The sequence below is a fragment of the Takifugu rubripes genome, chromosome 13 (assembly GCF_901000725.2).
Source record: "Takifugu rubripes chromosome 13, fTakRub1.2, whole genome shotgun sequence".
In the NCBI taxonomy this organism is placed as follows: domain Eukaryota; kingdom Metazoa; phylum Chordata; class Actinopteri; order Tetraodontiformes; family Tetraodontidae; genus Takifugu; species Takifugu rubripes.
This window is the reverse complement of record NC_042297.1, coordinates 4,736,467-4,756,634: the sequence shown is the minus strand read 5'-3', so window position 1 is coordinate 4,756,634 and position 20,168 is coordinate 4,736,467. Positions and strand designations below refer to the sequence as shown.

The following is a 20,168-nucleotide window of genomic DNA, read 5'->3' as shown; positions in this document are numbered from 1 at the left end:
TTTTAGCTAAATATAACACACAATATATGGGCATTATTATCACATGATGTTTTGGCCACATCGCCATGCCGAAGGTAGCGACTGCATTATTGGCAGCGTTTGTTAGTGGAATTCGCCTCAGTTGATCATGAGGTGAATGAGAATCCTCTTCGCCAGACTCCTCTTTCTTGTCATTTTTTTCCTCCACACAAAATAAACCCCTAATGGGCTTCATCTACAGTGATGTCATTGGTTGCCAAGTTATTTAGTTATTTCTCCAAAGGCACACTACCAAATAATTCTTGAGTATTCCTGTTTGACTGAGTTATGGGAAGCTAACTATGCTAATGTTAGCCAGCAGCTCTCAAGCCTCCCGCATTATGTCCTGTTCTTTATTGCTTGGTCATACAACGCTGCGATTGGCCTTTAAATGATGAAACAAATCGGTCGTGTTGCTCACTTCTGTTTCTGTTCTTACAACAAATTTTGGGCTGAAGTGGTTCCGAATGATGGAACTTTTCTTACCTTTTCCATCCATCCTTTTCTGCCATCCTTCCCAGGTACAGAAATGAGCTGTTTTCTCTTTCAAAACGAGCAATAGGGGTCCAAAAGTTGCCATAGCAGAGTGGAAAAATGCAAAGCCCCATGCATGACGCTGGCCTTGTGATCTGTTATTTTGTTTTAACAAGTTAAAATCATGGTGCTAACATGCATCATTAACTGCAACGATCGTTCACTCATTTTGGCAAAAAACGATGGGGCATCTGTTATGCTGTTGATTGAAATTGAAAGGAGATGTTACGACATGTTAACGACATGTTACCTGTATTTGTACCTCTATCCTCACTGGACACTACTTGGCAATGTAAATGAAAACTGCTTGCTCCTTGTCATCTATTGAGGCAATGACATAGACATTGGAGGAATCCACGCTTGGGCACTGCATGGTTTGCTACTGTGAGTTAGAGGCAGCTCGGGAGGGGGGACATCCGTGATGTCCCACCAGAAGAAGTGGCTCTATTAGGACAATGATCAGTGTGAGCTAATAACCGGCCCAGAACTGCTTACCACAGGTATTTTTATTCATTTCGTTTAAAGTGACACCAGAGTTTGTTAGTCTGTCTTTGTTGGTTCAGCAATTGTTTTTGTTTTTTTTCTCGAATTAATTAGTTTGTGGGAAAGTTGGCATTATTTCTAATGTATGGAATCCCTTCACACTATGATGTGTGTGGTGCCTGTGCACTTATAAATGTATTCTTTGCCTTCTTGGTCTTTGTTGTTCTGACACACTCCCCATTACATGACGTTTGTTGTTTTAACTGTGGACATAATAAGAGCTGGTACAGACGCATTAGTGCTGGTGAAACATGTGACCTTTCTGTCACGTGACGAGCTGCAGAGCTGCTGCCCCATGCAGGAATGATGGTCCTCATCTTTGTCCTTTATGTGAGGATTTGTTAGGCCACCATTGACAACAACGAAACGATTATTAATAGAAATAAAAGGATGGCTTTCTCTACACTCAGAATTGGACTTGTCCTAACCATCTTATATGCAACACAGAAAGTCGGATACCTTACAGGAAGACCAAGGTAATTTTCTCTGTCAACTGGACTGGATTTCTTCTCTTGAAGACATTTCGCCTTCTATCCAGAAGGCTTCTTCAGTTCTGAAATCGCTGGGGAGAGAGCTTGAAAATATATAGCCCCTGTGGACCATTTGCATGCTAATGATCTGGGTGGTCACCTGAGAGTCGTTAGCAGGGTCGTTGGTCGGGTCGTTCACCTAGATTCTGTTGAGGTGTCTCCCCTTTGTCTGCTGGATCACATGGTGGTGAGTCACTGGGTCTCCTGGAATGGTGTGAATGTTTGTTTTGCTGTTGGAAGGAGTGGAGGACTGCTAACGACTCTCAGGTGACCACCCAGATCATTAGCATGCAAATGGTCCACAGGGGCTATACTGTATATTTTCAAGCTCTCTCCCCAGCGATTTCAGAACTGAAGAAGCCTTCTGGATAGAAGGCGAAACGTCTTCAAGAGAAGAAATCCAGTCTAGTTGACAGAAAAAATTACCTTGGATACAATGACCTGGATGATTGAGAATCTACACAGACATCTTACAGGAAGACGTCCTCCTCTTCAGCACTAGGTGGCTATATGCATCTTTTCGGCAGGTCCATTTGCCTCCCTTTCTGGTTGACATATTACATCACATACTGGAAAAACAACTGGAGTCATGCGGCAGACTGACAACAGGGAAATTGACAATAGTGCAGCTGACATAATGTAAACTTTAATTATTGCATAGATAAGATGCCCGCTCTCCCTCATAAGCTGTATGCTAATGTAGACTGGATTTTTGTGTTATGGAGTCATACACCAGCGTGGAGGTTCTGGAGAATTCGCACACGCATTAAGGCGAAGACTGTACATGCATTAATGCGTATACATGCCCGGGCAAATTGATTCCCATCGGATTATCTTTGCCTCTTAGTTGGATATGGAGAGCACCAAAATGTGTTGGACAAACATGTTTACACGTACACTCTGCCAAACAGACACATATCGCCACTTGTTTAAGGAGAGGACATTTGTCAGATTTTCTCTGCCGCTTGAAAACATCTTAATAAAGGTCATTTAAGGTGTGAATGTAAATGTACTGAGTGTCACACTATAGCTTCACTTATACATATGCATATTTAAATAGAGGAGGCAAGGCTCCTTACCTCCTACTGTTCTTTAGAAATGATGCATTCTGTCTTGAAGTGCCATAATTAGCAGACCAATACAGCAGCGGGTCTCTGTCTTGTGTATTCATTACCAGCTGAGAGTGGCAGTCAAACATACCGATTCAGAATATTTGTTTAACTTTTGTCAATGTCATGGGGAGTGAATTTCACTCCCGAGTTATTCATATTTCCATTTTACTATTCACGTTGTGATATTTATATTACTTGCATTTTGAGCAGGGCTGTGTGCAGCTATGTTTCCTATTTTACTTCCCTCTTTCTCTACCTTCAGCTGACACATTTGCCTCTAAAATTGCTGAGAGAGGTTCTATTTATTTTAAGATTAAGATTAAGATGTACTTTATTCATCCCCGTGAGGAAATTGAATTGTAGTAGCAACCTATACAAAGTATAGAAACAGAATAAATAAATACAGATAAGATTAGAACGTTATAAGCATATATACAGCATATATATATATATATATAAAAAAAACATATTATAAGCATTATAAGCATATATACATAAATATAGAATAAAATAGAAATAAAATTACAACATAAACATTACACAATTATTGTTATTGGCTGGGTTAGGATGAGTTATACAGTTTGATGGCAGACGGCAGGAAGGACTTCCTGTACCGTTCCTTAGAGCAATCTTCTGTTCTGTCATACACTTTATTTATTTTCATCTTTACTTATATGGCCCCTTCATACTTTGAATTAAAGTTTAAATATATAGGTCACACATTGTTGCCAGTGAATCACAACTTTGGTTTTAAAAAAAAGTTTAAACTGTACCAATTTCAATCTCAATAACTCTCATCTTGGTATTCTGTGAAAGGCTGTTGAAAGGCATATCAGATTTTTACATGTTTGGTTATCAAACCAGTTGCCACCAGTCCTTCCACCCCCACCCAGCTAGGTGGCCCGTTTACACGACAAGAAAAGGGAAGGTTTGAAGTCTGTGTTTCAGGTTCATTGTAAGGCCAGGGGACCACAGGCCACAGTCATAATCGAAATATGGCAGGATTAAAGCACCTGCCAAAGTCAGCATGGTTTTTCATCCAGGAATATCAATACTCTTTGATTTACTTTCATAGGAGCATGGCCAACTCCTGACAAGCGATAAGCGGACACAGAACCCAATTAACCAGCTGAATCTTACCTGAAACGGAACCTTAAATCCTTAATTTCATCTTTGAACCAAACAAAATGACTATTCTTTCCTAAATGAAGTGATAACCTATTGTCACACATCCATCTGCGAACATTTGCGAGTTCAGTACTAAGTGTCCTTTCAATTTTGTTTTTATCTCTGTAAGAAACTATTAGTGCTATATCATCGGCGTATATTAGTAGTGCACTTGCCTATACAGATTTCAAGACACTCTTTTGTAAAACACCACAGTCTATATGTTAAAAGGAGGACATCATATCTTCAGTGTCCACCACCTGGATTCTATTTTAGATAGAACATCCATTTTTATGCCAGCACGGTGTCAGTTAGATACAGTAAAAAGATATATGTAGACTAGGATTATCTAAATCTGACTGAAACTGAAAGTAAATTATTTAATTATAAGTACTAGTTAATCTGCTCACACATGATCATTTCAATGACCTTTTGACAAACTATTCAAAGTTTTCCGGCCACAGAAGTGAAATGGTTATTAAATCTGCCACTGCTGTTTTCTCTGAAGTACCGTATTTTTGTGACCATAAGGCGCAGGCATGGTAAAACATACCGGTACGCTAGCTTAAAACATGCATGCTAGCGTGTATTTAGCAATGTACTCGCGTTATGTTTTGATCAATCCTCATCCTAAAACCCTTCAAAGTCCTCATCTTCTGTATCCGAGTGAACGAAATAAATCTGAAATGGCTTTTGCGAAAGCCAGCAAGCATTTAGAGATTTTGGAACTCGGTGCACACATAAGGCACACCACTTTATAAGCCGCCCCGTTCATTTTGGGGAAAATTGAAGACTTTTATGTGCGCCTTATGGTCATGAAAATACGGTAGTATTATTTCTGATATTGGGGGTTTTGGTACTGTTTTTCTTGCTGTGTTTAATCTTTTACCTGTTAAAGAGATTTTCTACAATTCTCTTGCTAAAATAGTTTTTCTGGCAGTGTCTAATAATCTGTTAACTTTTTTAGTCTGTCCAACTCTGCTCCTGCGTGTTTAACCTAAATTACTCGTATGTCAACCTTCTAACCCCGATTACCTCAAGAATGTCACAGTTCATCCAGAGCTGTTCTGTGTTTAATATGAACACTTTTAACAGGTGCTAATTTATCAGCTGTTTCCATTAACATTTCTTTATATGAGACCTATGCTTTTTTACATCATTGCTTTGTAACACAGTTGACTTAATTCAGTTAATCCCTAAAGAGGATGTATTTACTGTACTTCTTTAATGGCACAATCTTTAGGGAATTATGACTGTTAAATGTGTGTGTGTTTTTTTAATTTCCTCACACAGAATGCAATAGCATGCTCCCTTAGACCAGAATGTACTTCCCCACTTTCTGCTATTCTCACTTTATTAGTTACTGAACCAATGGTTTGGGTAGAAGCAAAAACACGTAGGTTTGTTTATTAGCTAATGTTAATAACTAAAGGTGGGACCAACATGTATTGAATCCTTACTCAGTTACCCATTTCTTCTGAATGTTAGTGTTGAAGTCCCCTATCATTATTACCGTACCAATTTAAAAAAGTCTGGAGACTTATTTATTTGAAAGTTTCAGAGAAAAAAATATTGATCAGGCGTTTGGTAGCATGCGCCAACCATAATAGGTTTGGTCTTTGCTAGCAGAATATCTATCCATACCACTGTCACAGTAGCTGGCATCAGACAGATAGGTAGTGAATGGTACCGGTAACTCATGGTAATTTACACACCAATAAAAGGTATAAGCTATAATAATTAAAAGTCAAAAGGATAAAATTCAAGAAATGGCTAACAACAAGGTAAAAGGAATATAATTGGAGCCAACCTGACAGGAGCCACACATGCTCACTTGATTGATCATCGATCTCGATTAACCCCCCCCATACATCACCCCCTCACACACCCACCCACACACACACAGGCGCCTCTCATGTGTTGTCAAGGTCAACACACAGTGCGTTGACACAAACCAGACGTATTGCAGCAGCAGCCATGCAAATTCACAGCCCTTCCCCCCTGCCCATCAGCCAGGTAATGTGTTAATGAATTAAGGATCGTTTTTGCCCCGAAGCCTTAGTTGCTTAGGGGCAAAAACTTGGATTTAACTTGGATTTATTCGTCTTTGGTGGACTCATCTTTAGCTGAGAATAAATTAGCTGACTTAAGCAAAGATGAAATCGGCAATAGGTAAAACATGATGACCACCACACAACCAATGTCTGTAAAACTTGTCATTCTGCATTTTGAGCTATTAAGCTAAAGATTTAGTAGTGTGTGTAGTGTAGTGTTTACATTAGGCTTTATTGATTGACACTCTTCTACAGCAGGCTCATCCTCTACTGCCTTCCACAGAAATAAGACAGCCCTTGATTGGCAGTCAAATTGAAGGGTCACTTAATTTTCTTAACATTTTGACATAAATAACAACACCTTTATATTCAACATGTGCCCTTCATGTCTTTATTTGTTCTTATTTATGTCTCACACCACTATAAGAAGGCAGCTGGCAGCTCTGCGTGGTGCACAATATGCTCTTATTATTCACTGAGGACCTTTCCCCAAAATGTCTGTACACACCACTGGGCATCCACATGCAGGTCCAATCCACCAGCGGTGACCACTGAAGGCGCTTGGAGTGGCATGTTGGCACAGTTGGTTTGGGTCAGGTGGTGTAATTCATATTTTCTTTCAACTTTTGGTCCAACAGACTGCATATTCAAGATTAAACAGAGAGGGTGACTTAAGAAAGTGCATTTATTCATGCATTTCGCTGTGGCTCCAGATTTTGGTAGAAAAAAATCCTTAACACAAAGCTGTCCATCGCCCGCAATAGGTTTTCAATGACGCCAGAGTTAGCTAGCTATAAACACCTCATGGTATACCCACGCTGTGTGACCCCAATAATACATCGAATGCGTTTGCATCACGTCTGCACGCTTGGATGGCTGAGCCATCCACGCTTCCATTCAGATTATTGCGTATAACCCCTAACCCTGGATAAGCAAAATGATTTTAAATAATGTCTCCTTTTATGGCTCTGTAATATATCGTGACTGAGCGTCTATTCCATCACTGTGCTGTGCTGTTGTATTACCGCTGGATTACCGGGTCAGCTTTACACATGGGCTTTACAGGGTCAGGAATCCTGTGACCGATCAGCCATCATTAAGTCTAAATAAACATATCAAGACCCGAGCACGTGAGGGAGCCATATGTCCATTTAAATAACTTGTTTCTTTAATCAGTATACACTTCTGTACTCTATACCGAGTATCAAAACAATTCTTAAACCTTTTTTTTTTTGCCAATCTTTGATATTTTTTTCCAACCTGACGGATGAAAAGGTTAAACATCAGTTAACTGTAGAATTCATTCAATCATTCATTCATTCATTCATTTCTTTATTTCAGATTCCATCGCAGGGTCCAAAGCAAAGTAAAATCTTAACACAGATTAAGTAAATTAAAAAAACCTACTCTAATATATAAATATTGAAGACTGGCCATATATAGGGACAAATAAAAGTAACGAGACAGAAATGTTAGGTGCAACAATTGTTCATCAGATAGTGAATATAAAAGCCACAAAGACAAAAAAAATCCCTCCACATTTAAACTGATTTTTTTTAGAAAAACTTCTTAAAAGTAAAAGATGATTTTGATCGAATGTGTGGATTAGTCATACAAATTGTATTAAACATGAATTATCAGCCGATTCGATATGCAGATCAGATTTAAGCCTGCTTGCATGGTTACTAGGTAACGAAGCAAGTTTGGTTTCTGAATGAATGGATACTTGCTTATTTTTGCCATATTAACTTTCTGGGGGTTCTGGCGGGGGCACTTGCAGTCTGATCTCCAGTCTGAGCTTCGGTGGAGAGTAATTGGAAGAATTTCCTGCCTGCTGGTTTCCTCTCATGTACTACTCATTTATATCAGTGCCCCTCTCTTATTTAGCAGTGCTGAGCCTCTGCTCACAGCTAATCTTACATCCTTCATGCTGCAACGCGGCGTACCCAGTCTTGTGAAAAGGTTACCGCAGGCTGTTTTCTCCCAGGGGCCTCTGGGATTTGTTGCTGCCTCTGAACACGATTCCCTCCTCACTTTACGCAGAAGCAGCACTGGTTTGCATAACAGGCAGCTGTCAGTTGCAAGGCTGCTGTTTAGCCTCGCACCGTCAACCTGCAGATTCCCTGTATGGAAGGAGGCCCCGAGGCGACTGCCTCAGTCAGAGGTGCACCTTTAACCCACAATGGTCCTTGACACCAGCCTGTGCCATGTCAGACCTTCCATGTAGGTTTGGGTTTGTTAAGAGTGCAACACTTGCATGATTAAGTCGAATAAAATGTCCCATTATTCCTCCTCTGTGTCTCCCACTGGAAAACAGCTCATTTTGAACAATATCTCCGTTTTGTCCATCCTCCTCCTCACTCTGTCCTCAGACGGCACCACATCATTCCCCTAATGCCTCAGCCACACACTCATCTGTCACTTCAGAAGGGAGCAGGCTGCACAGTCAACTATGTGTGTGTTCCTTCATTAAAACTGAAATGTATAAAATTTCATCTCTGAAATCAGTGATGGCAGAACGTTCGATACCTCTGACTCGACAGCCTCGAACACTTATTATTCCAACTGCCTTGATTTAAAATACGAATCCTGTTCAATTGATTTTGTCAGGGAAAAGGCTATACAGTATTTAATATTTTTTTTATGTTCTTAAATCAGTTTTGTATTCTCAGTATAAATAGCTTTTTACATTTTTGCCACTTACTGTTCGAGTGACTATGATTACCTTTCACTTTAGCCTACAGACAGTTTCTGAGTGGCCAGCTATGCTTTCACATTACTTTCCCTGTCACTGCGAGCCTGTCTATCAACCAGATCTGAGTTTGATCAAATCAATTTGAGCATTGATACATGCTCTATCATGTATGGCGGTGCTTTTGCTGAGGGGAGGAATTATCCAGTAAATGGTTTCGTGTCTCTCTGTTGAATGTACTGATATTACCAAACAAATAAATAATGAAATCCTCCAGTACACGATGAGATCATTCCATCCTATTTGAATGGCTTCCTTCTTTTACATGTTTTTTTAAAAGGAGTTTCCTTCCTCTTCTTGTCTGTGCAGGGGAGGTGTGTTCTCACCGTGCAGCTCACGGAAGAAGAAGTAGCTGCAGATGATGGGCACGTGGATTACTTCCTGTTGTTTGTGGGCAGCACACAGAGACACCTGACCAGCACTTTAAGAAGCAACCATGATACCTTGCAAGCACTTTGTCCAGGTAAGCCAGTCGGCCCACAGCATTTTGGAACTTCACGTGCAAATAATTGTATTTAACCCAGCAAGACTTCATGCTAAATACCTACAAGGATGGAGGATAATTTTCTGTTAAAGGGTTAAAGACAAATTTGAGATTGTCTCAGGCTGCAGAGAGAATAAATCAAAAAGAGAAATGCTGTTAGACCTTGTTAGTTTCATCCAACAGGTGACCTGTTGCTGTGGTTTTAGATTCAAACCTATTTTCCTGGTCTCACCTCAAAAAGATTTCAGAAAACAGCATTTTCCCACCTGACACTCAGAAATATAGCTTTATATCCGACACTTTGCTTTGAGCTCTGCTTTTATGGACCTCTTAAAATTCATTTCAGTCTGATTTCATACATTTGTGAAGATAAATGTGAGTCATTTTATTATGGTCATGCCTCTCAATGATGTTTTGAGTTTGTCATGTATGAAAAGAGGTGTAAAAATATTAGTATAAAACTGATTGACAACATTAGGACCTTAAGATTTGGATGATGATTGTGATAAAGTATACAGTATAAAGTAAACAGTATAAAACACTCAAGGCTGGTATAAAATTAAATGTGATATTAAGTATTAATATTATGATTCTTTTTATAATCGTTTTGCCATGTTTTCTCCATCATAGTTATATTTAAGACTTTACAACTGCTGTTGTTGACTTATGTAATCAATACAAGATAGCATGGTGAGAATAAATGACATAAATAATGTGATGAACAATACAATTGTAATGTATTTTTAACAGGTTTTTAAAAAAGTAATTTGGGTAAGATTCTTAAAACCCATAGGACTTTAATTTAAAGACATATTCACTAATCAGAGGACAGAGGCTACAGCAGCTATTTTTATTAAACATCGGCAGCAAACATTCTTTGGTATAAAGTTAGAACCTTAGAGGACTGAAAACTCATAAAATGAATTACAAATTGAAAGAAACACTCAAATAGATGATGTATGGGTTAATTCATGGTGCACTATTACCCACACCAACTTTAAAAGGGACACTAAAGTGTGCCTGTTTCATTAATTTAAGGGAGGGGTGTTATTCTGCTCTCATGGAGTTCTTATGGCTGTAGAAGGAGGTAATAAATGATTAATCACCCACTGCCACTGTCCTCGTTTTTAAACTAATGTTGTAATTTTGCAGAGAGAGAAATCACCTCATTTGACTTTTCCTGAACCTGCTTCATTCATCACTCCCTTTGGAGAACCCCCCAACACATTTCCTAGCGCCATCCTCACACATGCTCCCTGTGAGGTGAATAAGTAATGGCAGCATGGAAATCATCAAGATTAGTGTGCAGAGCAACTGGGCCGTGTAACCACAAAAAGAAGGAAAAAGAAAGAAAGAAACTATTTAGCTGAAGTGTTATACTCAAAGATAATTGATTTTCTCTTGCATCTACATCCCAGACAGGGTAAAAAGGAAGCTGTACGTGTTAAACAGAATCATCTTGTTAAGAGCTTTGCGGAATTATAGACATCCCCCTGGAAGGTGGTGGTAGTGGGGGTGGGGGGATCAGAGGGCGTGTTACTTCCTATGAGCAGATTAGTGCCGCTTCATCGCACCTTCCGATCAGTACACGTGGGACTGCAAAGAAGGAAACCTGTGACCAAGCAGAAGGTCACAGGTGAGATTTCAAAGTCTTCATCATGAGGCTCCTCCTACTGTGGAGTCAGTGTGTTAATATTACCATGAAAAGGTAAAGGTACCCGTTACCATGAAAAAAGGTGACAATACCAATTAAAGCATTTTCTCAGTAACCTTGATGTTTTCCTCAAGCGTCTGCGCTGCGCCACAGGACCATGAATCCAGAGTGACCCGAGGCGCCTACCCTCACTCACTGGATGCATTGCTAAAGCGCTGAGCCGCAGAGCTAGAACACAAAAAAAGCGAAACGTTGTGACATATAAGGTATTTTCAATGTAACACCAGGATGTGATGTGATTGTAAAAATCCAAAAAGCAAATCTGGTGTCCTAGGTTGTGCCGTATGATAAAAAAAATTCCGGTATGCTGCGATCTGAGCTCGTTCGATTGACGAGTCGTGGAAGCATAGTTGCTGAAAAATAGAACTGGAGCATGTCTCCAATACCACAGCACCATTGCGCTTCACAACAGGACGCAACGTGGTCCCTGGTGCAGATGCTTTCTGTTGAAATCGGAGGTTAGATAATATTCTTACATAAGGTGTGAGTATAGGTACATTCTACTCTGTTAAGGGTCAGTGCGGTCACTTAGAAAAGAGACTGACAAGCCTTGAATCTGTGGCGATAGGTCTCTTTTATTCCTTGTTTTTCCACATAATGCAAATGTGGACTTTATTACTGTCTGTGGATATATTGAGAAAAGTGGTGCAGACATTTTTCCTTGTCATTGGTCCAGATGATTTGTATATTGTGTCATTTATTATCACTCTTGTCATTGCTTCTCTTGTCTTACTCTCTTTTTTAGCTCATGACTGTTGCGAAGTGGTGTTGGTCACCTTATGCTCCTTTAGTCCATGTGTTCTCAAGGCCCCTGAGGACCACAGGGCTTGTCTGGGCCATGCAAATCCGTTAGCTGAGCATAGATTCAGCTTTGTCCAGGATTTGGCTTTTGACATGGCCCAGTTCCTGGTAAGTAAAATGTTTTAATGACAAACTGGCAATGTTTTAAGAATGTGAATTAGGTGGTTTTTTGTTTTTTTCAATATGACCAGAATTCCCTGCAAAATCTTCTTGGTTGCCAAGCAGACTATATTGTTGCTCCATGAGCCCTCAATTGGATTTTATTGTGTTATTTTTTAAATTCTCTGCCATGTCCACTTTAGTTTAAAGGCCCCCTGTTATGGTAAAATAAACCTTTTCTACAATTTTCACAGGTAAACGGTGTCCCATTGAATTTGTGTCTCTCACCAAGTGTGTCCTCTCACTATTTCTCCTGAGCTGAATATCAGTGAACAGCTGTGATGTAGATAATCACGCTGGCCACAACACCCTCCAAAGCCTTTGGCTGTCCTACCTTTACCATTGAAGATAGTTTAGCCAAATAAATCACCATAGCCTCACCTCTTAAAGTCCTAAAAGGGCTTTTCAAGTTTAGGTGTTAGACACTGATTTATGGTGTGGGAGTAGTTCCTGGCTCTGAGTGGTCGCCATAGACTAGGAAAGTGTGGCCTTCAGAAAGGGGTGGGGGAACCAGCAGCGTTTGCATCAAAGCTACGGACACCAAACAGCCTGTTTTATGCCTTGTTCACGCGACACTGTTTAAGCTCAATCGGCTGGTCAACAACTGTTTTTTGCTCTCTTTCCCCATATGGGCGGGATAAAGTCGTCTGCTCGGCAAGCCTGGGTCGTTAATTTTAAACACCTCAAAGACGCCAGACAGGCGGTCGGTGACAGCCCAACTCTGACAGCTAGCATGCTAAATATCAAGTCAGGTTGGGATGACGCAAGAAGAGCTGCAGCCAATAAAAGGAGACATGGGGGTTGCCAAGAAATGCATATGCAACTCACTTCCTTTATTCATTCCTTTTTTCCCCCACTACATAGTGACAAACGACCCAGAGGGCTCCTTTCTGCTCTTTGTCTATGTTTGCAATGAAAAACATCAGCCTGCACATCGCGTTGGTGCAATTGCTGTGTCACTTCTCGCGTGAGTTTAGGAAACGAAGCGTTAGTTTTGGAGAAGAAGCCAAGGAGTCGGTGGAAAGTTGTGATCTGCGAATACTCCCATCGCTGACCGGTCATGTAGCGGGAACACTAGTGACACAACTCTGAAAGTTGTGTATTGTGAACAAGGGATTAGTAAGGCTGAAATAGGGGGTTTCAGGGACAGGCTGTCTCATCTGAGAGGAATTTTCTTGTACAAACTTCAAATACATGTTCAGGGATGGCCTTATAAAATATTTCCTTGCAAAAATATAGTATAATATTAAACCTTTAATACTGATGATTTTTGCTTGTGTATTATAACATCTGATTGAAGCTGATATGTTGAACATCCGTTTTAATTCCAGCAGAATGCGCCACACCTCTCCAAATGCCCTTTTTTGTTTTTGTAAGAGCTTTGTCTTCACTCTCCACACCAGGTGAGCACAGCAGGACGCACTGATGGCCTTGATGGGGCGCTGCTGTTGGATGAGTGTCGCATTCCCCTGGAGGAGTGTGAGCGGCTGGATGAAGGCTTGGCTCTGGCTCTCCACCATCTTGTGTTGCCACCAGGATGGAGCCTAATGGGAAGAAAAGTAACCAAGAGCACAGGTGACCGGTTCAGCAGGTTGAGCTGCGTTTCATTTTATTTACATTGGAATCTATAAAAGTGAAATGGATTTCAGAGGCAGGTAGGTAGGCAGAACCTGTTATAAAAGTGGTCATATCCTTAATATATTAGTTCCCAGATTGAACCAAACAGCCTGGTGAAGTAACATTTATCAATTATCTGCTTGTCCTCATTCACTTGTGTAAGAATTGTATTATCTGTCCTAAGCCAGAGTAACTGCTTGAGCTGTACAGCTGGAGCAGTCAGTACCTCAAAATTTATAGTAGCAACCGTAATTACTATGTATATAATGCCTTATCTCTGACAGATATGAGGTTTAGAACCATCTCTTTGCACTTGGTGGTCAACAGAATCCACAGCTTTAGAAAGGATAGGCATAACATCAAAAATTTCTGGAGTAACCTTTATATGATGAGGGAAGATACTCTGAGCAACAATCCTGTTTTGAAGAGACACGTACTTGATGATTAAATGGGAGATCATGCCTTTCCATTAGAAATAAACCCGAGTGCCCTCTACAACCAGGAGACTACCAGTCCAGTAACTGTCCAACTGTGCTTTAGTTTAATAGAATAGTTACAAATGAGGGTATAATTAAAAGAGGACCTGTTTGGAGTAGAAATAAATAAATCAGTGACATATCAAAACTATAACCCAGTTTTGGTCAGAAAAAAATAGAATTTGAGGTATAACTTGTATAGAAATAAATCAGTACGCTCATACAACTGTGGCACATTTCCTAAGTGACTGTTTAAAGCATTAAAGCGATGTAATCCAGAGTCATCTCTGAGCATCTTCACTGTACAATCTGACGTATCTAGAGGCCATTCATCAAGTGCTAATGCTAAACAGGGTTCCTCCACAGTAGCACTGTCCACCTGGGACAGCATTCAGCATCTTCTGCAAACAACTCTGCTCGTCTTGTAACAGTCGTAGATAAGATGAGAATCTGTAATATGTCCTGAGCTCTTGTTTCTATTTACTATCTAAAAGTGTATTGTGGCAGCTACCTTACACTCTTACCACCGCAGTGTAAAGGGTGTGTTGTGTGTTTCTGAAAGTGTTCCTGCATGGAAATTTTTGGGTAAAACTTCTTATAGTATTTGAGCTTTGTCGATTCTCTTCAGATTGCTACTTTCGCCACAGCCGCTGTCTCGGAGCGTCAAAGGCAGCCGGGTCTGGTAGGCTCCACGTTGACGAAGCAAACACATATGTGCCTATCCACTCATCTGTCCGCTCAGCACATTTACAGTTTAATCGAGCTATGCTCATAATTCCACTTTGGCATCTCGTCAGAATTCACTGAGTGATGTCTGAATGTTTAATAATATCACACAGATAAGATATCTGCAAATAAGAGGCTAATCTGAACGTGTCGTGCAGTCGGTAGCTTTTATTAAAAGGGAAGGACTGACTGTGAAAACAAGTCCCTATATGGACTTTGATCTATCTCTGCTATTAGTCTGATCAAACAGAACCCTCTGCTGTTGCTCAACCCAGCTGTGTTTTAGTTTCTGAGAAATATTTCTACAAACAATTCCAATGTAAGTGCCAATTTTTCCTGGCCATTGACTGATTGCTTCAATCAGTTACACCCTGTTCACACTACATGATTTAAGGCCAGCCGGGTGGTTGCCAACCGTCTTTCTGCTGTCTCCCTGATCGGAGTGAGGCAGTCATCTGCTCCTGAGCCTGGGTCTTTAAGTATCAACATCTCAAAGACTCCAGTCAGGCGGTCGGTGGCAGGCTTACCCCGAGTTGCCTACCTGCATATCTAGCTATAATCATATATGAGAGTAGCTGTTTAAATGCTGAAGGATCCACCTATTCTTTTATCATACTCTTTCCTCCTTTTTTCCTTTATTGACTACATACTTTTGCACAAATGACCCTGAGGGCTCCTTTTTGCGTCTATGTTTGCAATGTTTGACAGTGTTTGCATATTTCCTGAGTGAGTTTTTGGTCCAAAGTATTCTTTTGGAGACCGAGTAGAGAGGGGTGTAGTGTGAACGCTCCTGTCACTGACCAGTCATGTAGTGGGAACACCCCACAGACCTCATTACTCCCAGTTCGACAGTAGAGAGTCACGTAGTGCTAACAGCTCGGTGACCTGGCCACTCTGAAAGTCATGTAGTGTGAACAAGGCATTAAAGGAAGGCTTTTGTGGGGTGGGATACACTCTGTGAGATAAATGCTCCCCTTGAAGCAGCAGAAACAAGACATTTGGGGGTAATTTGAGGGCATCCTCTGCCTCTAGCTGTGGTTAAAATAATAGCTTATAGCTTAAATTGGACTTTTATATTTTGGTGAAGTAGGATTGGCACCTTTCTAAAATTATAATAAGGCACTGGGGGCACTGGATGGGGGTGGGGGGTGTAGTATAATTATTTGAGTGGGAAGCAGTGGCCAACATGTGATTAGCCATAGCTGTGCTTTCACATTACTTTCCCTGTCACTGCTAGCCTGTCTATCAACCAGATCTGTGTTTAATAAAATCAATATGAGGATTAATACATGTCATATCAGCCTCTGGTGATACCTGGTGGACAACAAACTGTGAAAGGACTGACTCCTCTGAGGCCTCTCGCTCCTCTGTGGGTGTTTAACCTCAGTGATTCCTCCTGTGCAGATGGTTTTGCATGAATAATCTCCCATGTTTTCCTGTCATCTGTGATTATTTTCTCATTTTGTTTCTACTCTTCTGTGATGGCTTTTCCGTTTTTGGCACATGGTCTGGGTAGCATCGTGCGTCAGCCGCGTCTGTGAAAGTAGTGCCACAGGTGCAAATCAACAACACTGACAGCGACAAGAGATCCTCATTCTCGTAATAACAGTGACACAGTGACGTAACGGGGTGTCATTTGTCGATGAGAAGCTTGTTTCAGTCAGAGAGAGGCAGCAGTCAGAATCCTTTCTTTATAATAAAAATCGCCTAACATTTATTTAAAAAACATTATTGTAAGATTTAGTGTTGATGTGTGCATGACAGAAAAGGAAATACTGAACAAATCATGTATTGAACCCATGTTGCACATGGCATTTAATAATTTAAATATTTTACAGGACGGGTGGCAACCCTAAGGTGAAGCAATAGGTCATCGGCATCGTTGATTAAAATGACCCTGCTGTTAGTGCACGTGAAAGTCTCAATATCTCCCTGGGCTAAATTCAAAACAGTTGTTTGCTAATAATTTCATGACCAGTATGTTCATTTTGTAGACAGTGTTGCTTTGTTTTGAGCAGCATGCAACTATTCACATCCTGTCTATTTGCATCGGTATCAGCTGCCATGTTAAAGACACCATCCTGCTGTGGTGAGTGATGTTTGCTTTAATAGGCTCTGCTTCTCAACTTGTCACAGCTTCACTATGAGATGCTCAGCCACAAATAAGTGTGGGTAAGGAGGAGACCTGCAGCTCTGCTTTCCATTTATCAGATCTGTCAGGTGATTGATAGCAGCAGGCTACACGTGCACTGCTGGTGTTTTATCTCTGTCATTTGCCATGCTGTGGACACACAGCGGTCTCTGATCTCATTTTTTCCAGCTATTTATTGCCTTCAGGGAAATTCACCTACAAGGTCTGTAAATGACAGATACAGTGAACATCTCTGATTGTGGCTCTGCCATTGACTGATCAGTAATGTCATATCATGTCATGTGAAGCAATAGGTAGAAATCTTTCATACTTGAATGGTCTGAGGAATGAAGTGTTCATCTTATACATATTTTTGGCAAATTTGAGATTTCTCCAGTGGGGCTATAACTCCAAAATGCACAAGGTAAAATGCAAAATACTAAGGTATCACATCAATGTATTTAAATAAATTAGACAACACATGTGCCCCACAAATTCTACACTGGCATTCAACCTGGGATCACAACCATACAAGAAAACTGTTCATGTACACAAGAGACACGTCTATCTTTTCCGCAAGTAAGCCTAGATTACTATGAGATGAACAAAGCTGTGCTATAATCTCTCTTCCTGTTGTTCAAAATTCCGGTCTGCTGCCTGAATTCAGTCGCTTAATATCTGACGTAATAGGTCAACCGGTAAGGGGGCTGTATCAACCCACCAGAAAAATGGGTATTGTCACCTAGTGTGGAGGACGAGGAGATCTTCCCGGCAGTTTTTTGACGGTCTCAAATTGGTTCAAGGACCAAATTCTGAGGAGATGGCAAAGTCCAATACCAAACATAACTTGTTTAAACTGTGCATATAAATGTAGTGAGTGATTTTCAAGGGCCAATGAAGTGTACTTCCTTGTTCAGAGTGACCCTATGCACTCTTGGCCACTTCACCAGTTTATGTAACTGCAGCAAACAGCAGCATGTCCAACTTGTGATCTTTCAGGGTCTCATTCCGTGTATGTCAACAACAGGGAAGTTCAGAGTCAGCTGGGAAGCATTTTTTGCTGCTGTTTGACGCCTGACATCCCACTCCTATGCTGGATTGTTGTTCACGAAACACAGTGAAGCCTCCCAGCAACAAATGTATCTTAACTGTTCATATATTAACTATTCTATGACTAAAAACTGTAAAATGACATGAAAGTATTTCTCCTTTTTGATTTCACCAGTCTGTCCTCGTTTTTCCCAGTGATAAACGTTAACGATAAGTTTCCCGCTTTGAAAGCTTTTCTGTCAGAATAAAATTGTAGGGCATCTTGCTGAAATGAGTAGATATTGGATGCAGGAACTCTTCTCCACAGACAGTGGAAATTCACAGATAAAGAATGACACACTGTCTGCTCAGTAACAGCGGAGAGCACAGTCACAAATGTGGACTCAGTTTAGGCTGGTTTAAAGGACCACCCACTGGCCTGGGCTGCTAAAATGTACTGGTCTGTGTGTACAATGTTGTTATCAAACATCTTTTTAAATGGTCAGTATTAATGGAGAGAGTGAGAAATATATCTTAAACATTCTTGAAATAGACAAAAAATATATATGGTTTATGTGAATTTCCCTGTACCATCATGAATGTCCAAACTTGTGTATTCCATATTCCTATACTGTGGAACTGTTGTCTAGTCTAATGTGTGTATTTTATTGCCGGTTTGTGTGTGCTTCTGTACTGATAGACGGAGCCATGCAGAGTTTTAATGTGTTGCTCTAAGAGACTTTGGAAAGTTGATAACAAGGCTACCTTTCACATGAACCTGGACTTAATTTTCAAATTGCAGTGATGGAAATGTTATTAACTTATGGACAACAGCTTATTAGATCATTTTAAAACCCACTACTCTGCACACAGATGAGATTTTGTGCTAAGCCACTGAATGGCTTTAATGAGTGTTGTCAAGCTTAAGCAGCTGTTGATATTCAGAGCTTTAGATGTCAACCATTCTTCTTAATTTCTGCCTGTTCTTTATTTTTTTTTAAATATGTTTTTATCTCCGTTCTTCAGAACTTAATCCCCATGAGACGTTGCTGCATTTTGCTGCACGGCGAGGGCTCTGTCAGGTTGCAAACTTCTTGCTGCAGCAGTCTGGAGCCAGAGAAGCACTGCGACTAGCCAACAGAGAAGGCCACACCCCTTCCGCCATCGCAGCTCTGCGAGGACATGAGCGCCTCCACCAGCTCCTCAAAAAGTCAGTAATAAGAGCTAAAGTCTGCTTTCATTTTACAGTCCCAATGAATTCAGTGTAGGAGTTAAGAGAAAATAATTTTATAATGTAAAGTTGTAAAATATGATTTTCCTTCTGCTAGTGCTAGGTTTTGCTGTGACAAGCCATATATTAGCAGTTAATATGAAGAAAGTAAGGAACAATTGAAAGCTCTGTGTCACTTTTTGTTGATGCAGCAGCTGCTAGCACCCCATCGCTATACACTCGCGTGTGTGTTAAGTTAAATTCACATATGAACGTTGTCTATTAGTTGGATCGAAATGCTACTACTGTGTGGACTGGTGAGAAATTCCTCCCATTCCTTCACAGTGAGTCAGAAAAATGTGAGAATGACAAAAACCTTTTCAGGAAATTGACTGAAATATCAGTTGAGTTGATTTTATTATTATATTTAAATACTTGAAGCTTTTTTATTGTTTTGCTTGACTGCCAAGTGTGTCTGTAACAATGTAGCATTTTAAAGCTACGTTAACACTTGGAAGTATCGCTACAGCACTTTAGGTTTTTTGACAAGCTTCTGTCAAAGGCCTTATCTTACGGTTGGCTTTTCCCACTTAAGGAAAAATAGACTAGAGCAGTTGCATTTATACTAAAAAAACAGAGTACTGTTCAGCTGACATCACTGTTAAAACGTGCTCTTACAGAGCTGCTTTGGCTGAGTTAGCCAATCACGCTGCAGAAAGCCGTGGATGACCTAAGTGTTTATTTCATGGCAGGGCTGAGACAGAATCGGAGTCCAACAACAGTGGTGAGACTGTCCAGCTGGCCTGTACAAACGCCCGGATAGTTTGTCACCTTCCTAGGCTTAATACTCACACACTGACGGTGAGCGTCCATCCTGGCCACGACCCGCCGACCCTTCAAAGGAGCGTGGAGCAGCTGCTGCGTTTGATATGTCATCTCAAAGACAAGGTGCGTCTCACCATCCTGCCCTTTCAACACACGGGCTCTGCTCCCATTGGTTTCAACCATGACCTGCACTTACTGATCATTGTTAGCTTGTTTGTCTTCTCACTGCCCTCTTTTTTTTAACCTTCAAGCTTAGTTTGTATAACCGATGGAACAGCTTATGCAA

The 20,168-nt window shown here is 40.6% G+C and overlaps 1 protein-coding gene and 1 long non-coding RNA gene across 4 annotated transcripts in view; one reads left to right on the top strand and one right to left on the bottom strand.

The window, feature by feature from the left end:
* Positions 1–20,168, top strand: part of LOC101062104 (A-kinase anchor protein 13) — an 87,067-nt gene that overhangs the window by 14,496 nt on the left and 52,403 nt on the right. For all 3 annotated transcript variants that reach the window (XM_011609555.2, XM_029846669.1, XM_011609552.2), the window contains exons 3-7: positions 9,020–9,173; positions 11,654–11,817; positions 13,272–13,443; positions 18,874–19,057; positions 19,810–20,005. In XM_011609555.2, coding sequence (XP_011607857.2) covers positions 9,020–9,173; positions 11,654–11,817; positions 13,272–13,443; positions 18,874–19,057; positions 19,810–20,005 — 870 coding nt within the window. The remainder of the gene's footprint in view (positions 1–9,019; positions 9,174–11,653; positions 11,818–13,271; positions 13,444–18,873; positions 19,058–19,809; positions 20,006–20,168) is intronic.
* Positions 10,622–20,047, bottom strand: LOC115252163 (uncharacterized). The gene is made up of 4 exons (XR_003890602.1): positions 19,910–20,047; positions 13,215–13,412; positions 10,965–11,076; positions 10,622–10,806 (listed from the first exon to the last, which is right to left on the bottom strand). It is a non-coding gene; the product is annotated as an uncharacterized lncRNA (long non-coding RNA).